The 23129-nt window shown below is 42.7% G+C and overlaps 3 protein-coding genes across 3 annotated transcripts in view; 1 reads left to right on the top strand and 2 right to left on the bottom strand.

Moving 5' to 3' along the window:
* Positions 1-6032, top strand: part of LOC118405649 (DNA polymerase epsilon catalytic subunit A-like) — a 57123-nt gene extending 51091 nt beyond the window's left edge. The window contains exons 46-51 of the mRNA XM_035805221.1: positions 932-1049; positions 2029-2154; positions 3255-3401; positions 4504-4677; positions 5289-5586; positions 5798-6032. Coding sequence (XP_035661114.1) covers positions 932-1049; positions 2029-2154; positions 3255-3401; positions 4504-4677; positions 5289-5498 — 775 coding nt within the window. The 3' untranslated portion in view covers positions 5499-5586; positions 5798-6032. The remainder of the gene's footprint in view (positions 1-931; positions 1050-2028; positions 2155-3254; positions 3402-4503; positions 4678-5288; positions 5587-5797) is intronic.
* Positions 6033-8028: 1996 nt separating this feature from the next.
* LOC118406205 lies at positions 8029-10592 on the bottom strand. The gene is made up of 3 exons (XM_035806109.1): positions 10348-10592; positions 9323-9538; positions 8029-8755 (listed from the first exon to the last, which is right to left on the bottom strand). Exons 1-3 carry the CDS (start codon positions 10537-10539, stop codon positions 8219-8221), a joined length of 945 nt encoding a protein of 314 aa, XP_035662002.1. The 5' UTR covers positions 10540-10592; the 3' UTR covers positions 8029-8218.
* A 1761-nt stretch (positions 10593-12353) lies between these two features.
* LOC118405547 (cytochrome P450 2D14-like) lies at positions 12354-15417 on the bottom strand. Its single transcript, XM_035805051.1, has 3 exons — positions 15268-15417; positions 13576-13711; positions 12354-13117 (listed from the first exon to the last, which is right to left on the bottom strand). The coding sequence occupies exons 1-3, from the start codon at positions 15415-15417 to the stop codon at positions 12939-12941; spliced, it is 465 nt and encodes a 154-aa protein (XP_035660944.1). The 3' UTR covers positions 12354-12938.
* Positions 15418-23129: the final 7712 nt, after the last annotated feature.

Raw genomic sequence — 23129 nt, 5'->3', positions numbered from 1 at the left:
TAGCAACCACAAAAAGCCACCCATACCTAGGTGTTACGTTAACAACTGGGCTGAAGTGGGGTGTCCATGTTAACAAAATAACAACCAAGGCCAAACAGACATTGGGAGTGATCAAACGTAACTTGTGGGCATGCCCAGCCCGCGTAAAATCACTTGCATACACGTCACTGGTAAGACCTAACCTTGAATATGCTGCAACAGTATGGGATCCGTATACAAAGAAACACAAAGATAAACTTGAAAGGGTACAGAACCAAGCTGCCCGATTCTGTACAAACAACTACAACAGGGATGCTAGTGTTACCAAAATGAAAACAGATCTACAGTGGACATCACTTGAAGACAGAAGGAAAATGTCAAGACTTTGCATGATGTACAAAATGACCAATAAGCTGGTGGACGTACCGACTGATAAGTATCTAATACCAGCTCAAAAAAGAACAAGAAACAGCCATGACTTCAAGTACCAGAGTTTCCAAGCTAGGATTGATGTGTTCAAAAATTCGTATTTTCCCAGAACTATCGTAGATTGGAATTTGTTATCACCAAGTACAGTAGGGGCATCTTCTCTGGATAGTTTTAAAGAACGCTTGCAGTTAGATGTGCAAAAGTTAGGTGTGACGGATCGTTCAGTGTAATATAACCAGCTGCTGCCGCGCCGCGTGCCTGCGAAGCTGGTGTGTTACGCCGAATGGCGGTTATACCGGCTATATAGATACAGATACAGATACTCTGATTGGCTGACAGCTGGTTTGTGGCTACGCTCACAATAACTGCTGGTGGGCCACCAGACAGCAGGGTCCCAATAGGCAGTTAGCTAGCCGTTCGGGACTGTGCGTAGGAGGATGCAAAATACAGACTTTCATGATATCTCAGGCTAGCTATGACCATTATCACTTCTCATGATATCCTGATTCTCGTTTTTGTACAGAGGAGGCAGCCAGAGCCAGACCCAGGTGGGCGACTCCTCCACGACCCCCAGTACTGTCCACTATGCACAGGAGCTGGTGGCTGGGGAGATGGCACAGAAACTGTACGGCATCACTCAGGTACACAGCATGGGTTTGTTTGTTTGTTTGTTTATTTGGGGGGGGGACTGCATCCCCTGTCTAGGGAAAAAATTGTTATGTTTCTGGTGACTGGACTGACCCTAGCAAAAATCTGAGATGGCTCAAAAACTGTCCGGTATATCATTGAGGTAAGTGGGACCGCGTGGCGCAGTGGCAGCATTTGCGGCTCGAGACCGAGAGGTTGCGGGTTCGAATCCAGCTGCTGTGTCACCGATCTTGTGCCCTTGGGAAAGGCACTTTACACGACTTTCCTCACTCATCTCAAGTGTAAATGAGTATCTAGTGGCCTTGTGTGGCTTGGTGGGGCTATGTGGCCGAGACAGGCCTTAGGGGCATGTTCGGGCATGACGCACCCGCCATGACACACGAGTCGGGGGTAGGTGGAACCCCTTACATCCTTGGTTGGAAGTCCTCCTAGGAGACGGATACTCCGAACAACAAAGCTGCATCTGCTGAAGCCGCCTCACACGTTGCATACAGTTGCCCCTGTGAGACTTAGTGCTCCAGTAGACGAGAGGGTGGAGAAGGAATTGCACACACCTCCTTCACCATAAAAAGTCATGTGCAGGTCAGGCTAATAGGCAAATAGCCTGTCTGCCTGCTCATCTGTCCAATCGACAGGAGAAACCAAAAAAAAAAAAAATATCATTGAGGTATACATTCTGTGTTGAAGAGGTTCATCAGCCACATATGAGTAAGTTAATAGAATACAGTAGAAGCCAGTTAATTGCACAACAGATTACCGCACACTTCTGTTAATTGCATGGAATTCCAAAACACCAAACCAGTGTGGTCCAGCTGGATAACTTCTCATTGTTGGACCATCTGGATAATTGCACGAAATGTGCAATTAAACTGCTTCAATCTACTGTACTTATAGGTGGATAAAATTGGGAAAGTGAATCGTACATTGAACATTTATACATATGAATATCAAGTGTATTTCTCCCCAACACAGAAAATCCACAAGAAGATAGCAGGAACGCGGAGTAGGACGGACCCAGCTGAAGAGTTCCCTAGTCTGCCGGGGTCCCACCTCCCACTCAACAACCCTGCACTGGAGTTCGTTAAGTCCATCTGCAAGGCAAGTCTTCTTTTTTTCTTTAACCAGCGTGTCTAACTCGCTGATTGGGCACTGCTTTTCAAAAAGGCCCAGGTACTAAGTACTACATTCTGACAAACAATACAAAAATATATCATAGGCAAAAACAGATTTGTACATCGGATATCAAAGGCCTTAAGCTTATTGTACTGGCCTGAAAAGTATCTTCCAATCAACAAACCTGCCCTGGAGTTCCTCAAGTCCATCTGCAAGGCAAGGGATTTAAAAAAAAAAATTTTTTAACCAGAATGTCTTATATAATAACTCACTCATTGTGAACTGCTTCTTAAGAAGGCCCAGTGTATAAACAGACCAACAATACAACAATATAGACAAGGCCAAAAACAAATTTGTACATTAGGTACATTTCAACTGGTAGAATGTTTAGGAGTCCTTTCATTTGACACATTGATTATTTTCCCCCTCACCAAATCACTTAGTTGACATGGATTTTAAAAACTATAGCAAATAGCAAATTTTTATTTCATCTGACTGGTACTTCCAAGTAGGCCTAAATTGGGCCAATGGACTTGTCTCACCCTAAGCATGATCCTTGCTCCCTCCATTTTGTCAGGTTATATACAGACAAGCAATACAAAAATATCATACACGTGTATATTGGCAAGAAAGGATTTTGTACATCAGATACCAAAAGCCTTCATGTATAGGATAATATCTACTGCACTGAACAGTTGCTTAGAAATCAGTCATTTAAACTTAAGCTTATGAAAACACATCTTCGTCCATTTCATGTAACGAAATTCAGAATTTTGGGCTGGAAAGGGTTACAATTTTGTCCATCCCAAGAAGCAAACTTTTGTACCAGGACAGAAGGACAGAAGGACAGGTCCTGGAGACTGCCCTGACTGTGTTTGGTTTGGTTTGATACAGATCTCCATTAGTGACTGATATGTCACTACTATTCTTCCTGGAGTCCGGGTGATTTGTAGAGAATCACCAACTCGATGGATTTGCACCATCGCACACTGTACCATCGCACGTGTGGTTGGTTCTTTAACATGGGTGGGGTGTGGCTCTCCCCAAACACAGGACCTCCATTTAACGACCTCCCATTTTGCCAGGTCCTTTCTCTGGACTCCAACATCACGAACCAGGTGAACAAGCTGCGCCGAGACCTCCTGAAGCTGATCGGAGTGGGAGACTTCTCCGAGCAAGCCGAGTTCAAGGATCCTTCACTTTCCTACATCCTTCCTGAAGTCATCTGCAAGGTACTTTCTTTCTTTCTTTGAACCTTTATTTATTCATGATATGCTCAAATCGGTTTGCGTGATGAGGGAAGAGGGATGTCCCTAAGCTCTGTTTACACCCAGCTTTCCTTGAATTTCATTTTTTTTAAGAGAAAAAGTCCAAGGAAAACACAGACACATCGGCTACAATTTATTTATTTATTTATTTGCCAATGATACAACTCATTACACGGATCTGCCTAGGCAGCTTTGGGCTGGTAGCGGCAGATCCACAGAGATACAGACGAACATACATCATCGGTCGACGTGATCGCACATGTTCGCACATGTTTACACACGACGGGGTTATACCGCCCCTTACGGGGTGACATACCCTTTCATATGCGCCAGGTCTCCCGTCCGGGTGAATGATGTAAATCACCGTTAGCCGAAGCTATGTACTCATTTTCACCCGAGTATAGTGAGGAAAGCCGTGTAAAGTGCCTTTCCCAAGGGCACAAGATCGGTACATAAACACAAGTATTCACTAGTCTTCATGCAGCATCTTACAGCATCTTTACTGCAGATGTGGCATGAGTGTACATGTGTGTGATTGGCTTAGGGTTGTCAACTGCTATTTGCCTAGTAGTTACTAGTCACAACTTTTCTTTCTCTGTAAGTTTGCAACTATTGCCAAGACATGGACCTATGCAAGGACCCCTACTGGTTCAGGATGGTACTAACTGCAGAAAATATAGACTCATTGGCCACAATTTCTGGACATAAACACAATTGTGACATTTTTTTCATCTATTCACTTAGTCTAGTCTTGGCATAACTTTTGCCGAGACATAGACCTGTGCAAGGACCCCTACTGTTTCTGGACGGTAGTGCAGAAAACACAGACTCATTGGCCTCATAAACATAATTGTGACATTCTGTGGTATTCACTAGTCTTTTCTTTTGTAGGTTTGCAACTACTGCCGAGACATAGACCTGTGCAAGGACACCCTACTGGTTCAGGACGGAACTGCAGAAAACACTCATTCTGTCGCCAATGAATGAATACATTAACACTATTGTAACAGTTAAACATATTTCTATAGTATTCACTGGTCCTTGTATAACTTTTCTTTCCCCGTAGGTTTGCAACTATTGCCGTGACATAGACCTGTGCAAGGACCCCCTACTGGTTCAGGACGGAACTGCAGCCCCTGCCTGGCAGTGTTGCCACTGTGGGAGCCAGTATGACGTAGATGCCATCGAACACTCGCTGGTCAGCTCCCTCCACAAGAAGTCCATGGCCTTTGTGCTGCAGGTAGGCTCATTTCTGTACAGGTTTTGTCATGTCTTTGAGTTGATAAACTGAACACGCACTTCTGAAAATAATTGAGTTTTCAAACTGGCAGACTGTTCTTTTGTTCAAATTGACACTGAACACATACTGTAAATGCAGAAACGTTTGCTGTGGTTTAATGTTCACGATTTTTGCGGTGGCCGCTTCACCGCGAACTTAAAACCACCGTGAAAAGTCCTTTTTTCCTGCTACCTCAAAATTAAATCCTTGCAAACTTAAATGCATTTACAGTACTTCCGAAAAGAAATGTGTAAAAGGGGTTCCAAACTGGCAAACTGCCCTGTTCTTTGTTTAAATTGACAAAGTTGTTGACACAACGAGCATTAATGTCACATGTTTTTCTCTTTCTTTTTTTTTAGATAAACTTGATTTTCCTCAGGTTGGCATGATATAGATAAATACAACGCAGTGTATTCCATATTGCACTCGGGCCAATTGCGGGTCGGACTGCCGTTCAGCCAATCCTTCCCGCGACTGCGCCGTACTTCGAGCAAAATCCCATTTTGTATTCTATGTGTACTAGTAATATGTATTTGTATACAATAATTTTTGAATCTATCTTCTTGTTGCAGGACTTGCAGTGCCTGAAGTGCAAGGGAGTCAAAGACCTGAACCTTCCCATTTACTGTAAGTGCGCAGGAGACTTCACCAACACCATCGGGGTTCAGCAGTTCGCCGAGAAACTCCGAATCTTTCGGAACATCGCCCGGCACTACAGCATGGCCGTGCTAGAGGATACTGTGGAGTGGTTCGTACAGATGAACCCTCAGATGGAAACTTGAAGGATGGCCAATGGAGAAGTGGAGTTGTCGATGATATATAGCCCTTTCACAGAGAAAACGCATGTGTGGTGACAGGAATTCTACCTTAATACTGTAAATGCAGAAATGTTCGCGGTGGATTAATGTTCGCGGTTTTCGCGGCGACCACCTCACCGCGAACTTAAATCCACCGCGAACATTTTTCTATAAAGGTATTAGATTGCAGTCGATGGTGTTACCGCGAAATTAAAACCACCGCGAAAAGTCATTTTTCCCACTACCGCGAAATTAAATCCCCGCGAACTTAAATGCATTTACAGTATGTCAAAGGTAAAGTCCCCGTAAAAGAAAACAGCCCTTGTCTCGACCATTATTTCAATTTGCATAATAACGTCCATACAGGTTTTGTCTTCTTTACAGGGCCTTTGCCTTATATTACCTAGAATTCCTGTTGCCGCAAATACATTCTGATCTCTGTGAGAGGGCATATTACATAAAGGATTATAGGGATAAATCCTTGAAATATCGTAAAATGGGTGAAAATGTCCAATTCAATGAGAGAAAAATCCTATGACTTTGTTTCGTTTGAAGATAGATTTGTAAAGATTTGAGAATAACTTTGTTCATACAGATGAAACCCCCAGATGGAAACTTGAACGACAACAGAGCCCAAATTGGAGTTAATAGTAACTTTAATGGTTAACATGATTAGAGGGATAAATCCTTGAAATAGCACGAAATAAGTGAAAATGTCTAATTCAATGAGAGAAAAAATCCTATGACTATGTAAGGTTTGTTGATAAAGAAAATGTGTTAAGATTTGAGAATAACTTTGTTCATACAGATGAAACCCTCAGATGGAAACTTGAAGGACAGAGCCTGAAATGGAGTTAATACTATAGCAAATGGTTAACCTGATTAGATGGGTAGATCCCTAAAATAGCACAAAATGGGTGAAAATTTCAATGAGAGGGCTGTCTGTTGAAGAAAGATTTGTAAAGATTTGAGAAGAACTTTGTATTTACTAAAATTGATGAAAACTTTTTGAGGGTCTCATTTATTTAAACAGATGAACCCTGAAATGGAAACTTGAAGGACAACAGAGCCCCAAACGGAGTTAATACTAAAGCTAGCATGCATAATGCTTGAACTACTATAAAACGGGTGAAAATGTCTAATTCAATGAGAGAGAAAAATCCTATGACTACGTTAAGTTTGTTGATCAAGAAGGGTTTGTAAAGATTTGAGAAAAACTTTGTTCATACAGATGAAACCCCCAGATGGAAACTTGAACGACAACAGAGCCCAAATTGGAGTTAATAGTAACTTTAACGGTTAACATGATTAGAGGGATAAATCCTTGAAATAGCACAAAATAAGTGAAAATGTCTAATTCAATGAGAGAGAAAAATCCTATGACTTTGTAACGTTTGTTGATAAAGAAAGATGTGTTAAGAATTGAGAATAACTTTGTATTTACTCAAATGTAAGAAGACTTTTTCAGGGTTTCATTAAATGTATTCAAACAGATAACAAAAATGCAGATACATGCGTATAAAGCTTGAGTGTAAAATTGAAAAAAAAAGGTACATGGCCAATCATGTTGGAAGACTTCCAAATGTATTCATGGTAGCAAATATCTGTAAAATTCTTAACACAAGAAAGACATAAAACGACTTTAAAAATCTGTGCTTGGAGATATGTGTCAAAGACCAATTAAACAGAGTATCAAAAAAAGAATGTTATCAAAGGTAATTGATTAAATGGCATATTACACAGTTGCAATTGCTTGGACTTATTAATTACCCAACCAAAACTAAATACAAACTGGAAGTTTCGCTGCAGTGCCAAGGAAAGCCGTGAGAAGACCCATATAAGACATTAGACCTCATAATTTTCTCCAGAATTCTGCAAATGCAGAAATGTTTGTGGTGGTTTTATGTTGACCATTGCAGCTGTGGTGGTCTGCAAACTCAATACCACCATGAACATTTTTTTTAATCACAGTATGTGACCACAGTATATGGCATTACCGTGAAATCAACTCCGTTTCCTGCTACGGTGATATTAAGTCCCTCCAAATTTAAATGCATGGATGGGATCTGCCTTCTAATGTAGTGCCCTGAATGCCCATAATGGATACCAACCCACTGTGGTTAAAATAAGTTACAAGGCTTTGCACAGTGCCAAATTGTCATTGTCCATCATAAAGCAAATAAAATAAAATGCATATCTGCCATTTCTTTCCAAGACAGGATGAGACTTTAATTCTTGCAACAGATTCTTTTTCAGCACAAAATGTAAGATCATGAGACAGTTTAACACTATTACCTGTTAGACCATTTAGATAGTAACACAGGGTGGCATGTAGAAATGAAATAAAAACAGGGTAACCCAAACAGTTAAATACCATTACATGCAGTATGTTGCGGTACTGGCTAAACTATAACGTACATGTAACACCAACTGATAAAGTTAACTCTAACAGAAAAGTGTGAACCTCGGCATGCTTTGTAATTTGTTCAGTGTTCGGGTGTAACTTACCGTGTAAGTGTGAAATGACGCTGTCAAAAATGGACTGATAAAAAAAACTTTCCTCTAGATTATAATGCACATAATCGTCAGAAAGCTTGTCAGAGATCGTCAGCAATTTTGTGCTTGCATCACATTTTTGTGTTACGTTCTTAAAAGGTTCACCATCAAATCCACATTAAGGTGGCTTTGACACTCTTGGTATAGAGTTAGTCGGAATAGAGAACAATCTTTGACCAGACAACGGTCTCATTGAACTGCTCAACCTCTTCTAGCCCCTCGATCCCTTTACAGAACTCTCTGATCTCATCTTCGTAGTCAAGGGCCAACACAGAAAACACAACCTGCCCCTCTGCTGTCACACATGCAGTTTGCATCTGTTTTAGGATGTGACTTTTCATCAGCCTGATATCCTTACAGTTTACCTCAATGTCGTAGAACGTCGCCCTATCACATTCAAAATCTGTACCGAAGCTTATACTCTGAATAGGCTTGTTATTGTCGACATACACGTCGTTTTCCTCGTCTAAATCGTACAGGTTGTCTTTACACAGAGTAAAGGAGTCGCCGTCTGCGAAGAAAAGGCCTTGGGTGAGGACGTTCTCGCCAACACCAGGCCGGAGCATCAGACGCATGTGCCGTTGCTTGTATTCTACCACGGTGTCCAGGGGCAGCTCCTCCATTGCCGGCACGGATTTGAGCGACTCTCGCAGCGTCTCGGCTTCGCCCTCGAACGCGATGTATTTCTGAAACGTCAAGCATGCCTTTTATTAGTTTAATGATTGATTGAAGACCTTTATTGCACATAAGTACGGGTCACAGCAAGACTTGTTGAAAAGATTCAGATAACAGATACAAAATGAAACTATCGTTGGATAAATTCAACTTCTCGCTTTTCTGTTACAGAAATCCTCATTTGAAATGGCTGGTAGCTGTTGTCTATCAATTTCGGTTGTTGATTGGAACTTAATGATAAATACCCCTTTGGGACCGCAAAAAAATAGTGGTTGCTGGTTGGGTAAGACAGTTCCTTGGGAGACGGGAGAGGGTCTTAACTAAGCAAAAATTGGACGGGACTGTTCTTTGAGACTGTGTGTCCTCTTGCGACAGGTGTTTACTTTATAGCCAGGTTTGATATCTCTTCATCAAAATCAGAGTACCAACAAATAAATTAGGCTGATTTAATAGCGCTTCTTGTTGACCCGTCCTACATTGCCGCGGAGAGGGGGCCAATCAGCCCTGGACAGCCGAGTTTGTGTTACACAGACAACAAGTAAATCTGGTTTGACCTAAGAAGCCGAAAAGAGACTCACCAGTGTGGCAATCTCCTTGACGTTGGTCCCCTCCGGAAACTTGTTGACAGTCGTGCGGATGTACTTCATGCCTGTCTCGTTCTTGGCGTAATCGATGACGTAGTCATACATCATCTCGTACACGCCGGCCTCTCGCCAGGCTTTGTCGACGCGCATGTCACAGATGAGTCCGCCTCGCCCGCCCTTGTCTACGTCTCCCAGCATCGCGAACCCGATCTGAAGAAAAGCGACAAAAGCCATCCATTATAAATGTGGCGTTATGGAACGGGGCGGGTTAGACCTCAAGTTAAACAATGAACATTTAAATACAATTCAATATACAACTGTCCGCCCTTGTCTTCGTCACCCAGCATCACAAACCTGATCTGAGGAAACAAGAAGCTTTTGAAAAAAAAGCTGGCCGGTGCGAAATTTTGGAAAGCCTGGATGTTATAGCAAAATTACATGAAAAGAGAGCGGCTAAACATCAAAGTCTTGAATTGGTCTATATTTTCGATCACGAATCCGATCTGAAGAAAGGGGCCAAATTCACACATTACATGTACAGTCAAATCTGTCTATAGTGGCCACTCAAGGGACCGGACAAATTTGGCCACTATAGACAGGTGGCCTCTGTATAGAGGTGGCAACTTGAAGATAAAATACCCAAGGGACCGACAAAAAGTGGCTACTATGGACAGGTGGCCCCTCTGTAGAGGTGGCCCCTAATACAGGTTTGACTGTATATGTTAAGTAACGCCGTGAGTAGCGTAACTGATAGAGTGTTAGGCTCAGAAATAACCCTTTTAATCAATGGGATGGGAGTTTGAAATACCATTTCTGTTCGGTATACCATACTCTATTTGTTCAGTCATTTTTCAACCTTCCTAGCCACTTAGATTTCATGATGAAGACAGTTTTTAGCCAAACTTTTTTCTCTCTCCTCACACGCTCGCATAAATTTTAGGGTTCCCAGGGGATATCATCCACATAACCAAATCAACATGGTCTAACTTTAAGTATCGTGCAATAGAACGCGTATTTACCACTTCAGTCTCGGTTTCAGCGACGAACATGTACGATTCGTCATCATCGAAGTCGTCTTCGTCTTCCAGATCGTCTTTAATGTCGTCGAACTCCTTATTCTTTAAGTCCTCCTCGGCCACGTCGATCTGTATGATCTTGTCCTTGTCTTCGAAGACTGCAGGGCGGATAGTAACGCCTTCGACGGATGCCATGGTTGGATGGGTGGTTGGTTGGGTACTACCTAGAAGATAACGAATGAATGAATTTTAGTGCTCAACAATTGTTTTGCCTTTCTAACTTGACATGAAGATGGTTTTCGGTTTGTGGACAACGTGTAGCTGTTATCTAATGATACCGAAAATAACTTCTGTATCTAGGGGAAAATAAAATACTTGTATCAATCCAGACAATGTGCAAACACAAGTACTAGAACATGTAATTGTGCTTTTGATTTAAGACAAAGACAACAGACTCGACCAGTATTTCTGAAGTTGTCGGTGCACATAATTTATAAAGTGGCCACTTCGTCTTCGCGCATGATACAAAATATGTGTGGACTGCGTAGTCTGTTGATTTTTATCTGTATTTTTAAATAAATGAAATACTGGCCGAAATAACCAGTAGAGGCGTTATGGGAAGGAGAGTTACATGTATGTGGCCGGTTTTGTATGCCTTACATACAAAACATACGTAACACGCATCTTACAGTAGCGAATATATGCGTCGGTTACATCTCTGCGTTTATTCCAGTTTGCGAGAAAGTATGACCTCCTCGCAAATACGTGTGATTTCGACTTTCCTCAGCACGTTATAACTTATATTGGAAAATGAAATCGTATGCAATGGACAGAATTCTAACAAATAATTTAGAAATACCTAACTGTGATAGAATGTTGTAATTGTAACTTAAATGTATAATCCCATGACACTCGAAGATACTAGTAGTACTAGCGTGCCAAGCAACAGTGAAGCGGAGCGTAGATAAACGTTGTTGTCGACCTACTTCCATTTATATATATATATATATAGAGAGAGAGAGAGAGAAAACTCCTTACTATTTACGAAATAAATCTGTCACATACTTCTGCTGGGAAATACGTTTAACATTTACTTTGGTAAAGTAGTCTAGAACACTGCAAGAACGCATGGTCGATAACAGGGCGAGAAAATGTTCAAACTTAAATATAGGTGCTTCCAAACAGGGATGACATACTTCAAGAATATTTAAGACATGTCTGAAAAGAACTCAGAATTGAAACATGTCAGCAAATTTTGGTAACAAAATGCAAAACTATGTTACGCAGTGAAAAAAATGCTTACCTTTTGTAGACGGGTCTGGAAATAGTCTGTGCACTGCCGGGTCGGTCTTCTTAATATGCTTTCTCGCCACATGACACATCACATCGCACTACACGTATTCATCCGCGGAACTTTCAAATACAGTCCACATTTTGAACCACTAGAAAGCAACCAAGTTAGCAAGCAAAATACGCCTATTCTAAAAGCAACTATTGGAAATTCGGTACAGATTTTTTTCTTACGTTCTTTGATATGTGGCACGCTTGAATACAAGTAAACGCTATTTCACTCCGCGTTTTTATCTGTGAGCGTGGAGTGATACGGTTAATTTTTTTGTAATTGGGCGGCTAGACAACTTTTCTAGACAATCCACACAGACAATTGGGAGGAATTGCCGAAGGTGGAAAAGACTAAGACTGACACATGACACAGTATACGGGCCAAACTGAAGATAATTCCTCTACAGAACCGTCGCCCACACAGACGTTAACGTCACTTTTGGAGGATTACAAGGATTTGTTTATTATGTCTAAGACACTTATATCAGCGCTCTCGTTTTAGTTGATTCTTTGGGTTATGTAATTATGTCCACTTGGCATTAGGCTTGGAAAAGGGGCCCTGCTTGGTAGTTCACGGGGTGTGTTTTTTTTGGGGGGGGGATGAACTTGATTGTGCGACAGGTGTACGCGATACAGTATATGGCATCAAGTCAAAGCATTCAATACAATAATAGTTTATTCTAAAGTCTAATGATGGTCTATTGTAAAGTCTTTGACTACAGGAAGATGGACGTAGAAGGCGTATTGACATGTACAAGTCCAGCGTTTCAATATGTTACAATACGTTCTCTCTTTTGCAAAGCGCTACGTATTTATTGGCCTATATATCAAGTCGGGACATGCATATGACAGTTTGAAAATGTCTGTGTTTATCTTTGGCTGCGAAATCATTCTAGTTAAATTCATAGAAGGTTGTCTTAGTTTCATCTCATTTACATACATAATCTGTATTGACACAACATAGGTGCAGCGATATAAGGTCTTCTACATGTTAACATACATACAATCAAGTGGATACAAATGTAGAGAGTAAAAAGGGTGAAAAACATCAACATGTTGAGTTTAACATATCGTTTAAACTACTAGTTATAACGTCCAAACATACTTTGACATATTTACCTATTTGTCAACAGTAAGAGTTATTGGATTTATCGGGTGGGATGTATTGAACTCTTTTGGACAGTCAGCAAGCAAGAAAGGCACAACATAAGGCAACAGTGTGAGAAGGTCCTTGGTGGATTATTTAGCATAAACTAACGCGGAATCGCACAGAGTTCAAATGGATGCGGGGTCAACGTCATACGAAAGATGCCATCGGCGCAAGGAGCTGGAGCGCCCTCTGGCGTCTTAAAGGTGAAGGACTGCAGCAGGGTCGAGAAGAACAGGAAAAGTTCCATCCTGGCCAGCTGCTCACCAAGACACACACGGCGGCCTGGAAATAATGAAAAACGAAATCAACAACTAGTTTTACCAACTCTGACCTGTAATTTCTGTACTTTCTGCCACTAGTACGGCAAGTTTCATCTTTCCACTCACTAGTAGTCACACAGATCACTGTGGACACGCACAGACCAAAACAAACTCACACAGCGAAAACATGTAAGAATGGGCTGAAGTTAGATCAACCAATCAATAGGTGTCACATTGCTGCGGGATAATATGAATCGACAGTCATCGAAACGTCGGTAGAAATAAAGCTGTGGTTGTGTAAAAATAGTGTCTTTGTTCAGTGACATACCAACCTGACAAAACTATTTGACACGGATGCATAGTAAATAGGTCCATTTTTAGGCAGAATAGAAACCTTTCTACGATTCACACAGTACAATCAACCATACAACAGAAATAGAACCACCAATCCCAATGAAAGGCAATCCTTTTCAGACGTACCTCCTCCAAAAGGCATGAAGGACTCGGGCTTGTTGATGACGTTCCCTTCCGCGTCCAGAAACCTTTCGGGGTCAAACCGGTCCGGGTCAGGCCAGTAGACGGGGTCCATGTGGAGGGAGTACATGTTCATCAACACCTGAGAAAGGTAGAAAAAGCGTGGCAATGAAAAAGCATTGCCATGGCGACGGTAATATCGTTTGTCTTTGTTATACATGTATTTGGTATCTTGATAGAGATGATTGAGGAATTGTATGCTTGCTAAGTCATGGTCATGTTCCGGGCTGTATGTGCTAGTGTCGTAGTGTCGCGTCACGTTGTCCTTGATGTGCTGTGTAGTATGATGTTGTTAATGGTGTGGTTTAGATGGTGTTGTATATGGATTGGTAGCAAGGTCTGTATTATTAAAGTGAAAAATTGTCACCTGTGTAGAATCAAATACATAGATGCGGTCTGTTGTAATCTATCACAATGTTCATGTGAAACCGTCTGTAATTTGCCGATGACAACAAATACCAAGATATTGGAAACAACTGCAACATTGAGGTATGTGCTTTTTCTGTACACCTTAAGTACATCGATATAGATACGCGCATAAAAGGAATGCAAAACATATTAGTCCCTACAATCTTATGTCTGTGCGTGTGAGTGAACCCCATTATCATATGAGCTTTTATGTTCTACTGTTACGTCCATAGCGACTTCTCTGAGCAGACCAAAGGTACACATGGCTGTACGCCAAGGTGATCATGGCCAACAGGAAGGATGTCGCTTCGTAACATGGTCCATGGCGGTGTGGAAATGCTCAGATCATATGCAGCAATGAAATATAACGTTACCCAATTAGTGTAATTTGCAATGTTATAGATTCTAATTACAGGGGGACCGCAAAATTCCACCGCAGCTTTGTACTTTAGACAAACGACAACCTTAGCTGAACGCGCGCGCAATTACGGCATTATTTAAACGTCTCGTTTGTAAGATGCATATAACCTCGCACAAGTTAAATATTACCATAGAGAAATATCAAAACAATTAACAAAGTTGAAATTAGAAAGTTTATTTCAAGCATGCTACATGTTACATTGATATTGTGCAATAATCTGCGCCTGGCCAGATAAGTGTTGGGTTTCGGGTAATCCATTTTATGTCATCGGTTCCAAGGAAACAAGGTATCTGGCCAACGCCGCAATGTTGACATCTATAGGTGTATGAATAAGCCATTCTATAACATCTGTTTAAAGATCAAGAGCTGAACGACCTTCTGTGACATACAGGGAGATACAACCAAGTTACGGTAGTTTGGTGCTTGCGGGTAAAAACTTCTCGGTTCCGTTGAAATACGGGTCAAAGATTTGGCGTTTCGTGGATCTTTAAACGTGCCAGCTGTGATTAAAACGCAAACGGACACTCCTTCATCGGGGACTTCCAACTTTGGAATACTCTCCGCGAGAGTAGGACGTGATTATGATGCAGAAGCCACTGTTCATACCGACTTAGTTTTGTTCCGTGCTACTCGGTGTACTTGTCACTTCGGTGGCAATTCGGGTCGATGACCTGTTCCGACTTTTACGTCTGCCCTCTAAAGCTACCCTCAAACGCGGGGCGAAGAATTTCTTATCCTGAATTTCATTCTTTATCCAAACAAGGACTTCCAGGCCCTTGTCCCAAGAATTTTGCTAGTTTTTCCCATACGTCCACGTTTTGGTGCAGTGACCCAGCGATGAACGTTTTGGTGTCCCGGAAGGGTAGTGAGGTCGGGTTCACGTCAATCTGGAGGGTACCGCCTCTTCCGCCGGGACACGTGTTCGTCGGGCCCATGCCAGCCACGGGGTGCCCTCCCATGTGACCTACGTGGTGGCTTTTGCCGTGCGTCTATGGCAGAATAACTATGCAGCACATTATCTTTTGTTACAAAACAACTGACAAAAGGGGAGGTAAGTTGGTCACTCATATGATTTGGATTGTATTTAGAAATATCTGGTGTATAGATGTCATGTATGCCTTCCTTTTACTTAGCCGTATTGTGTGATGAATGTGATGATTTGTATAAGCTTGCCGCTTGGTGAGGTGGGTGGCCGGGGCCCTTAACGGACGCTGGGCGCTACAGGGAAAACATGAGATGGGGCATCTTAGTTTACAGTTATGTAGGGAGAAAGAGACATGTCATGCATTTGCATGAGCGTGATTATCGTCGCGGTGGTTCTGCTCTGTTCTGTAAGTGTGAGTGGTTCTGTTCTAGTAATCAGTGGCGGTTTGTTTACATCTCCGTGGAAGGGGGAGGCGATCATGTGGTACTTATTTCCTCGTGGCCCTCTCTCACGGGTGGCTCTTGTTATCAGTAACGCATGTATTCTGACCTGTCAACTAGGCCTGAACAAACACAGAAACCGCTAAACCATGTGTAGGACGGTGATACCCAACTTTAATGCTCGTCAAAAAATGGACAACACTAGCTCTGTATCGTGGGCTGTCCTGTTTTGTCATCTTTTAGCACTACATCCTCTAATCAAACCTCTTTGTGACTAGGACGTGTCTTACTTGTCTATTATGCCTTCAAAACATTAACATCTTGTCAAATTATTGTCACCTCAGTGTTTTTGTACCAAATAGCATTATGTATTTTGAATAGCTATATACTGATATTACTGTATTAAGTAAATTCTATCTTAAATGTTTTGGTAATGACACTTCATTTTATCCCAATACTGTTTTAATTTGTCGATCTGAAATGCCTTTTAAGAACTATGTTATTGCCTCGATTTTAACCACTTTGATGTTAACGGTTTGTAATGACAAGTCGCAATTCAGCCGTGTGGCTGCAATGTCATTGTCAGTTTGTTGAATTTCGAAATAAACCAGTCATATAAATTATGCCTACCAACAGTTATGGGAACACCAGTATAGGATCTCATAAGCAATGAACCGTCAAACGCTATTAGGTGACCTTATAAAACACAACAGGGCCGATCTCATCTCACTGACCATATCTACCTCGAATTAAGTAACAATTATAACCGTCCACAGGGCCCCATCAGCAAGACCGAGCTGAAGTTAGCAGCCCGTTTAAGCTAGGGGCACAACCCGCCGTACGTGCTTTTTGTCCGTACGTTTTTTTGAGGTCACGTCCGCCACGTTTTTCCGAAAACGTGGCGAAGGACTGGTAAGAGCAGGGAGGGAGTACGTCTCAACGCACGTCTCTCGCACGGTTGCGCAAACTATTAAAGGTGTAAGTATGTGGTCTGCACGCCACGCCTGGCCGTGAGCCGGTCGCGTGCATCGTTCGTTGCGCAAGTGGTAAGTGAGTTGTACGTGCTTACAACGTACAATCTCTGTGCGATTTCCCACGTTTTGGCACGTAGACACCACGCAGTTGCAAGTACGGCGGGTTGTGTCCTTAGCTTTACCAGCACCAGTTGTGGCACGTAGACACCACGCAGTTGCACGTACGGCGGGTTGTGCCCTTAGCTTTGAAATGGTCGGACCAGTCCTGCTGTGTATCTCAAGTACATCTTGATATTTGAGCCTACACGGCATGAAGAGTGTATTCATGTTTACTGTGCTATACCGTGGGCAGTTTGTTGAAACAGAGCTGCCATGCTGAGCCTGGGAGCGTACGCGTACGAAATTTGATCAGTGCTCCACCCAACAATAACGTGATGCGCTCTTATAAAGCCGCGGAAGGGCAAGCACCCGCACTGGTATCTTATCCAGGTGCTTATACAGCAAACGGTGCGTGTTTTAATTTGGCATGTCAAAACCGCATAAACTTCCGATAAAATGAAACTTGACAGAGGTGCTTAGATCGAACCACCAGCCACCATTGATGCGTAGGAAGACTGAGAGGTCACAGGTCATGGGTGAAAGTTCGAGCAGCTAATTAATTGTTTTGCGCATGCGCCCAAAACATCACTATTATAGCTATGAAGAAAAGCTTCAGCTGAAATTTGCGATTGAGTTCAAACTCTGTTTCAGATTAACAGAGTTCGAAAGCTACCCTATGACACAAGATGAGAGTATTAGAAGAAGGTATGCGTCTAAAATTTCGAGTTCGACCTCTTGTTACTAGAGTGAAAGACCCCCCAAATGGTAGATACTGTCGGAATGTTGCCAGAAACAAAAACTAAAAATATAGCTGTCTATCAATTCACAAATTATGGTCATGACTTATTTTCTTTACAGTTTGCGTGTTTTCAGACCTTTATATAATACTATTAATTCGTTCCCGAGAGCTGCCCGACCGCCCGGTTCAGGGTAATGTGACCGTAATATATCCCTTAACTTTGAGGAGTTTTGAAGATCTTACTCGAGTTTCATAAACTTAACCCAATGAGGAGATGTATTGGTTCTTTTAATTGAATAACATGTGTTGACCATTTCGCCTCACCTAAGATTAGGTAACAGTAAGTAGATTTTATGGAAGACATCTTTCTCCTCAAGACATGTTTCAATGACGAGAAAATGCTGAAATAGAAAATATGTCCTCTTTGTAGCCTTGATTGTACTTGTAGAAGTGACACTCCTAAGGTAGTCATGAGTGAAGTTGTAGAAGTGAAACTTGGTTCGTAGTTGTAGAGGTAACACCTGTGTGACTGTGGTAGCCTATATGTTAGCCTGGTATCCAAACCCCAGCCCGATCTCAAGTATCACGAAAGATATTTGAGGTTGGGGTATGGTATCCAGGCTACCTACATGTTGGCTATTATAAAGGCACTTTGCGCACTGTGCCTGCTTGAAATTCAGGAATAAAAGACTTGTTGGCTCAAAGTGATAGGTGACCATCGTTTGTCACTACAATATTGTTGTTACAAGGTTTTTATATCCATTTTGAAAATTTAGGCATCTTGTTTTTTACTCATCTTGTTTTTTTATCGTATAAAATTTGGAGTCTGCAGGTATGTCACCCACAAAATGTACTTACTGTGGCCTTACTGGGTGCCGCTCGTGTCACGCGGTGACATCGCGTGATGACTTCCCTGTAACTAAGACCATATGGATTCACCATTTCTAAGTCTCGCGCGATGAGCGGGTTAGATGCAACAAACCTTACATGTGGGCTCACTCCGTGTCGCAAACTGGACTGGCACGGACCTCACTATGAGCGCTCCGGCTCCACCCGTCCTGCGCGGAGATGCCACCCTTGTGGGGCAGAATTTGTTAGATGTTGTTAAAGCGGTGCGGGGAGAGGCTCCCCTCCTGGAGGAGGCTCTCCTTGCTAGATTCGACGCCGACGTGCCGCCCCGATGCCTCAGCGACGACGAGCTGGCGGAGCGGCTGGAGACCCTCACGGGAGTTAGAGAACTCCGGTTTCCTCCTAGACATGACGGGAAAGGACCTCAAGGCACACGAGACGATCGTCCGCTTGGCGCACTTCTTGATCATGGCAGCCAACGATGCCGCGGCACACAGGCAGCCGATCCGATCATCCAAGGCCGGCAAAACCGCAGCCCAGGCGGTCGCAAACCTCCTGGACCCCACCGACGAACCGCCCCGAGAGACCCTCCGCCAGCCAAAAAGGCAAAGCCAGCCCCACTGGAGGAGGACTCAAGCTCCGGTAGCGAGAGCGATCTCGAGGTTAGTACGGTTTTTCCGGAATGTTTTTTTTCGTACACCTGGGTTTTGAAAGATGTATTAAGTACTTGATGTATGGGCCAACCGCGGACACGAACGAAACAATGCGGTATAGTGCTGGCAGGACAGGTTTAAGTGGTAGCCTCCGCAAAAACGTTGACACAACACTTTGTTTTCCTAGTATAGGCAGGCGGGTCGAAGTTGTATCTCCCCGCAGGAAGGAAAAGACAACATTTTGATTCCTGGACGAGCGGGTTGAAGTTGTATGACCTTGTATCTCCCCGCAGAAACGGAAAAATGACATTGTATTTCCTGGACGGGCGGGTTGAAGTTGTATCTCCCCATAGAATCGAAAAAATACACTTTGTTTCCCAGAACAGGCGGGTTGTAGTTATATCTCTCCGCAGACACGAAAAAACGGCATTTTGTTTCCTCAGGACGGGCGGGTTGAAGTTGTATCTCCCCACAGACAGGAAGAAACGACACTTTGTTTGCTAGGATGGGTGAGTTCAAGTTACATCACCCCACAGAACCGGAAAAACAACATTTTTTCCGGAACGGGCGGGTTGACGTTGTATCCCCGCAGAAACGGAGGAAACGAGTTTGTTTCCTTAGCTGATCGGATTTGAAGTTGGTAACTATGACGGACATAAAAGACATGAGTTGTTCCCGGCGTATGAGAAAGGACCTATGCATGGCTTGACACGAAACGAATGAAACACGTATTAGTTATCCCCCAGTCGATTTTATAAGTACGAACCTATTCGCTGACTTGGTACATAGTGCGACCTAAGTTGAAAACTTCACCCACAAATACAACACAGGAAAGTTTGGCTTCCCCCACCAGCACCAACAAAACGACGTCGTTTCTCCCCGCTTGCGAGAAAACCATTAGTTTCTCTGTTTTTTCCGTCCAAAAATTAACCTACCCCAGTTCGGTTTCCCCCACCTCTTGATTAGCTTGTGCAGATTTCTAAGCACAGGTTAAAAGAGGGTGACTGTATTCAGTGTATTCTCGCCTTTTTCAAATCCAAAAGTTTTTAGCTTCGCCCAGGTGGCTTTATTTTCTAATCGTGAGAAGACAGTTATCGCACCGGGCTTCTAATTACATCCAGGCCTAGCGAGAGACAAACCGGGGTGTCAGCAACGTGCTCTCACAGCATGAAACAAGTCTTCATTATTCCCTAATCGATCATAACATTCCACCACGTCACAGTCGAGTGCCGACAAAGGCTCCCTACCGTCCCGGGTTTGGTAACATGTGTCAGCCAGAACCGCCAGGCCCAAATGATTGCGGCAGCGAGCGGAAAATTGGAGCAGTTGAAAAATAAACCTGACGTTGTTTTCATTTAATTTTCTCTTTAGGAGAACTCACTTCAGCGAGAGCTGGACAAGGCGAAGGAGGCGTGCCTGGACCCCCTCGTTCACCGCTACCCCGCAAAACTCCACGGGACTGCTGCGCCTGCAGGAGAAAGCCATCCGGGTCGGGGCCAAAAGGAGCGTGGTTGAGCGCTATAAGAACTTAGCGAATTTCGTCCTCGAAAACCCCTCGAAGACAAACATGTGGTAGCTGGTGGCCGTAGGGGCAGTCAGACTAGTTCACAAGGTCTTTCTATACTTCTGGCGGTTTTCGGCTAGATGTGCAGTTAAACGTAAATATGGGCCGTTCTAAAAAGTAACCGAACAGTTTGGACGTACCGAACTTAACAATGTTTTATATAAAAAATGTATTCGCAATTAATTCATGGGGATGTTGTAGTTTTGCAGATTTTTATCAACAGTTAGGGACTACTGGATCATTTATTCTAGCAACTGGACGTAAAGAAACGCTGTATCAATGTTCATACCACTAGGGATTGACAGTTGCTTTAATTAGATTCATCCGGTGACATTGGCCTTGACACTACAGCCTGCAAAGATTCAGGAAAAAATCTGGAAATGGGTTCAACCGACGTAGCACTACAGTAGAAAACAATTTTGAACATAAAGAAAAATACTCTTTCAACAGAAACATTGCTGCCGTTGTTTTCCCTCGGTAGTATGATCGTTAAGGTTGCAGGTGAGCAAACGCTCCAAAGATTTGTTATAGGCTAACATACGATTCGTTCTATATATGAAAATGATTACAGAGATATCAAACATTTTCCCGATAAGGCCAACGTTACATAATTCCACAAAGGGGCCCGGTCGGGGACCTTTGGTGAACGAAAAGTACGATAGGAAAGACAGAAAAAAAACCAAAACGGACCAAAAATGATTCAAAAGCATGCCTTGTGCATATTTATTGGCACAAACTTTTTTTGTTTCTTTAAACAGCCCGACCGGGCCCAGGTAGGAAATGTCACGAGTGGCGTACCATCAATGTTCCACTTAACTGTTCCTAGTCCGTTACAGGCTCAAATGCGTGTTTTTGGCCTTTCTGTTTACTGGTTATGACGTTCCAAATGGGAAAATGGCACGCGTCCGTTACGTCGATACACTTCTGTTGATACGTTATAAAAATCGCGGTTCGGAAATCCCTCATTAACCATCAGTAAATGCATGACGTATCTGTGTTTAATCTTACAAATCTTTACGTAATTTTCAGAATGTAAGTTGGATCGACGTGGGAATTATTGGTCGATGCTACATATATGGTCTAGTCACATATTCTATTCCTAAAATAGGCTAGCTACCTAGTAACATCAACATCTGGTCCGAATGAACTATACGGCATCTATCGTATCTGAGTCAGCCTCTTCTTCAAGTGACCGACAAAATTAACATGCTGTGGCCTTAGCGGGTAGCTTGTCCACCGAGCAGTTTAATAGCGGTGAGCGTACCTGTGACTTATTTCATTCTGTCTTATTACAGGCTAGTGATGGTATAGCCGTTGTATACAGGATGCTTTTCCAATCACCTTTACCTCCCTTCCACACGTAGAAGTTGGATATCTCTTGCAAATGCAGCCGTTTTACTTGTTTGTTGGACGAAATATTCTGTATACTGGTTTACGCCACCCGACGTAACAGTGCACTGCATTTTAGACCCGATAGCCGTCGCTTGTGGCTTTTAGGCCGACGTGTATATTGATATTTTGATGTGCCTTCGTTCGTGCGAAGCCAAGCCGAGAAAGGATATGTTGTGTCATTATTTCTTATTCACGGCGGTACATTTTATTTCTGTAACTTCTTTAATGTTTCAAAACTCGGGCTACACCAAAAGGTAAATGATAATGCACTTTTGTGCCCTTTGGTTATAAGAGAAATAGACCTCATCGGTCAAAGTAACGACACGTTAGCATCCCGAGTATTGTGGTCTGTCTACACAAGCATTATCGCCGGTGCAATGAGACGAGTGGGAAAAGTGTTCGCCATGCATTCGGTACGTGGTAAGTTCGATCCCCGGCCGAATATGGTATGACGTGTTAAATGGTCGTGCTAATTTCTCAGCTTAGCACTCAGCATTCGGGAAAGAGTATGAAATTTGAACACACACCACAACCAGTGTCCTAGCCCCCTGCTGTAGTAATTGCAGTTGTTTGGCCCAGGGTTACTGCAAGAACATGGGCGCCGCCCTATGCACCATGGAGCGGGAAGGACTTTGACTTGACATGACAATATAAGCGTTGTAATTCAATATGTATCACTTTTGCTATAAATTATATCTGAATTACTTTGATTTGGAAATCTTTGTAACAATCTAACTGTGATAAGTAACTGTTTAGAACTATTTACAACATCTATATGACGTTCTAAATGTTTCTATGGTATTCAAACATGTTAGAAACATTTCTAACATCTAATACATTATTTCTGTTAGTTTCTAAACTGTTCCAACATAGATGCATCATTTGTGATCACATGTTCGAACATGGAAACAATATGATGAAACTGGGTCAGTGGGCTGGGAAGAAGGGCATTCACCCATCCCTGCCAACTGCAGGAAATTATGTCTGTCTGCCACCTTCTCACAAAAGACTCACCAGTGTATACTAAAGAAAGTCT

Source organism: Branchiostoma floridae, chromosome 18 (assembly GCF_000003815.2).
Source record: "Branchiostoma floridae strain S238N-H82 chromosome 18, Bfl_VNyyK, whole genome shotgun sequence".
Classification (NCBI taxonomy): Eukaryota; Metazoa; Chordata; class Leptocardii; order Amphioxiformes; family Branchiostomatidae; genus Branchiostoma; species Branchiostoma floridae.
Note: the sequence above shows the minus strand (reverse complement) of the source record. Positions and strands in the feature narration are given on the sequence as shown.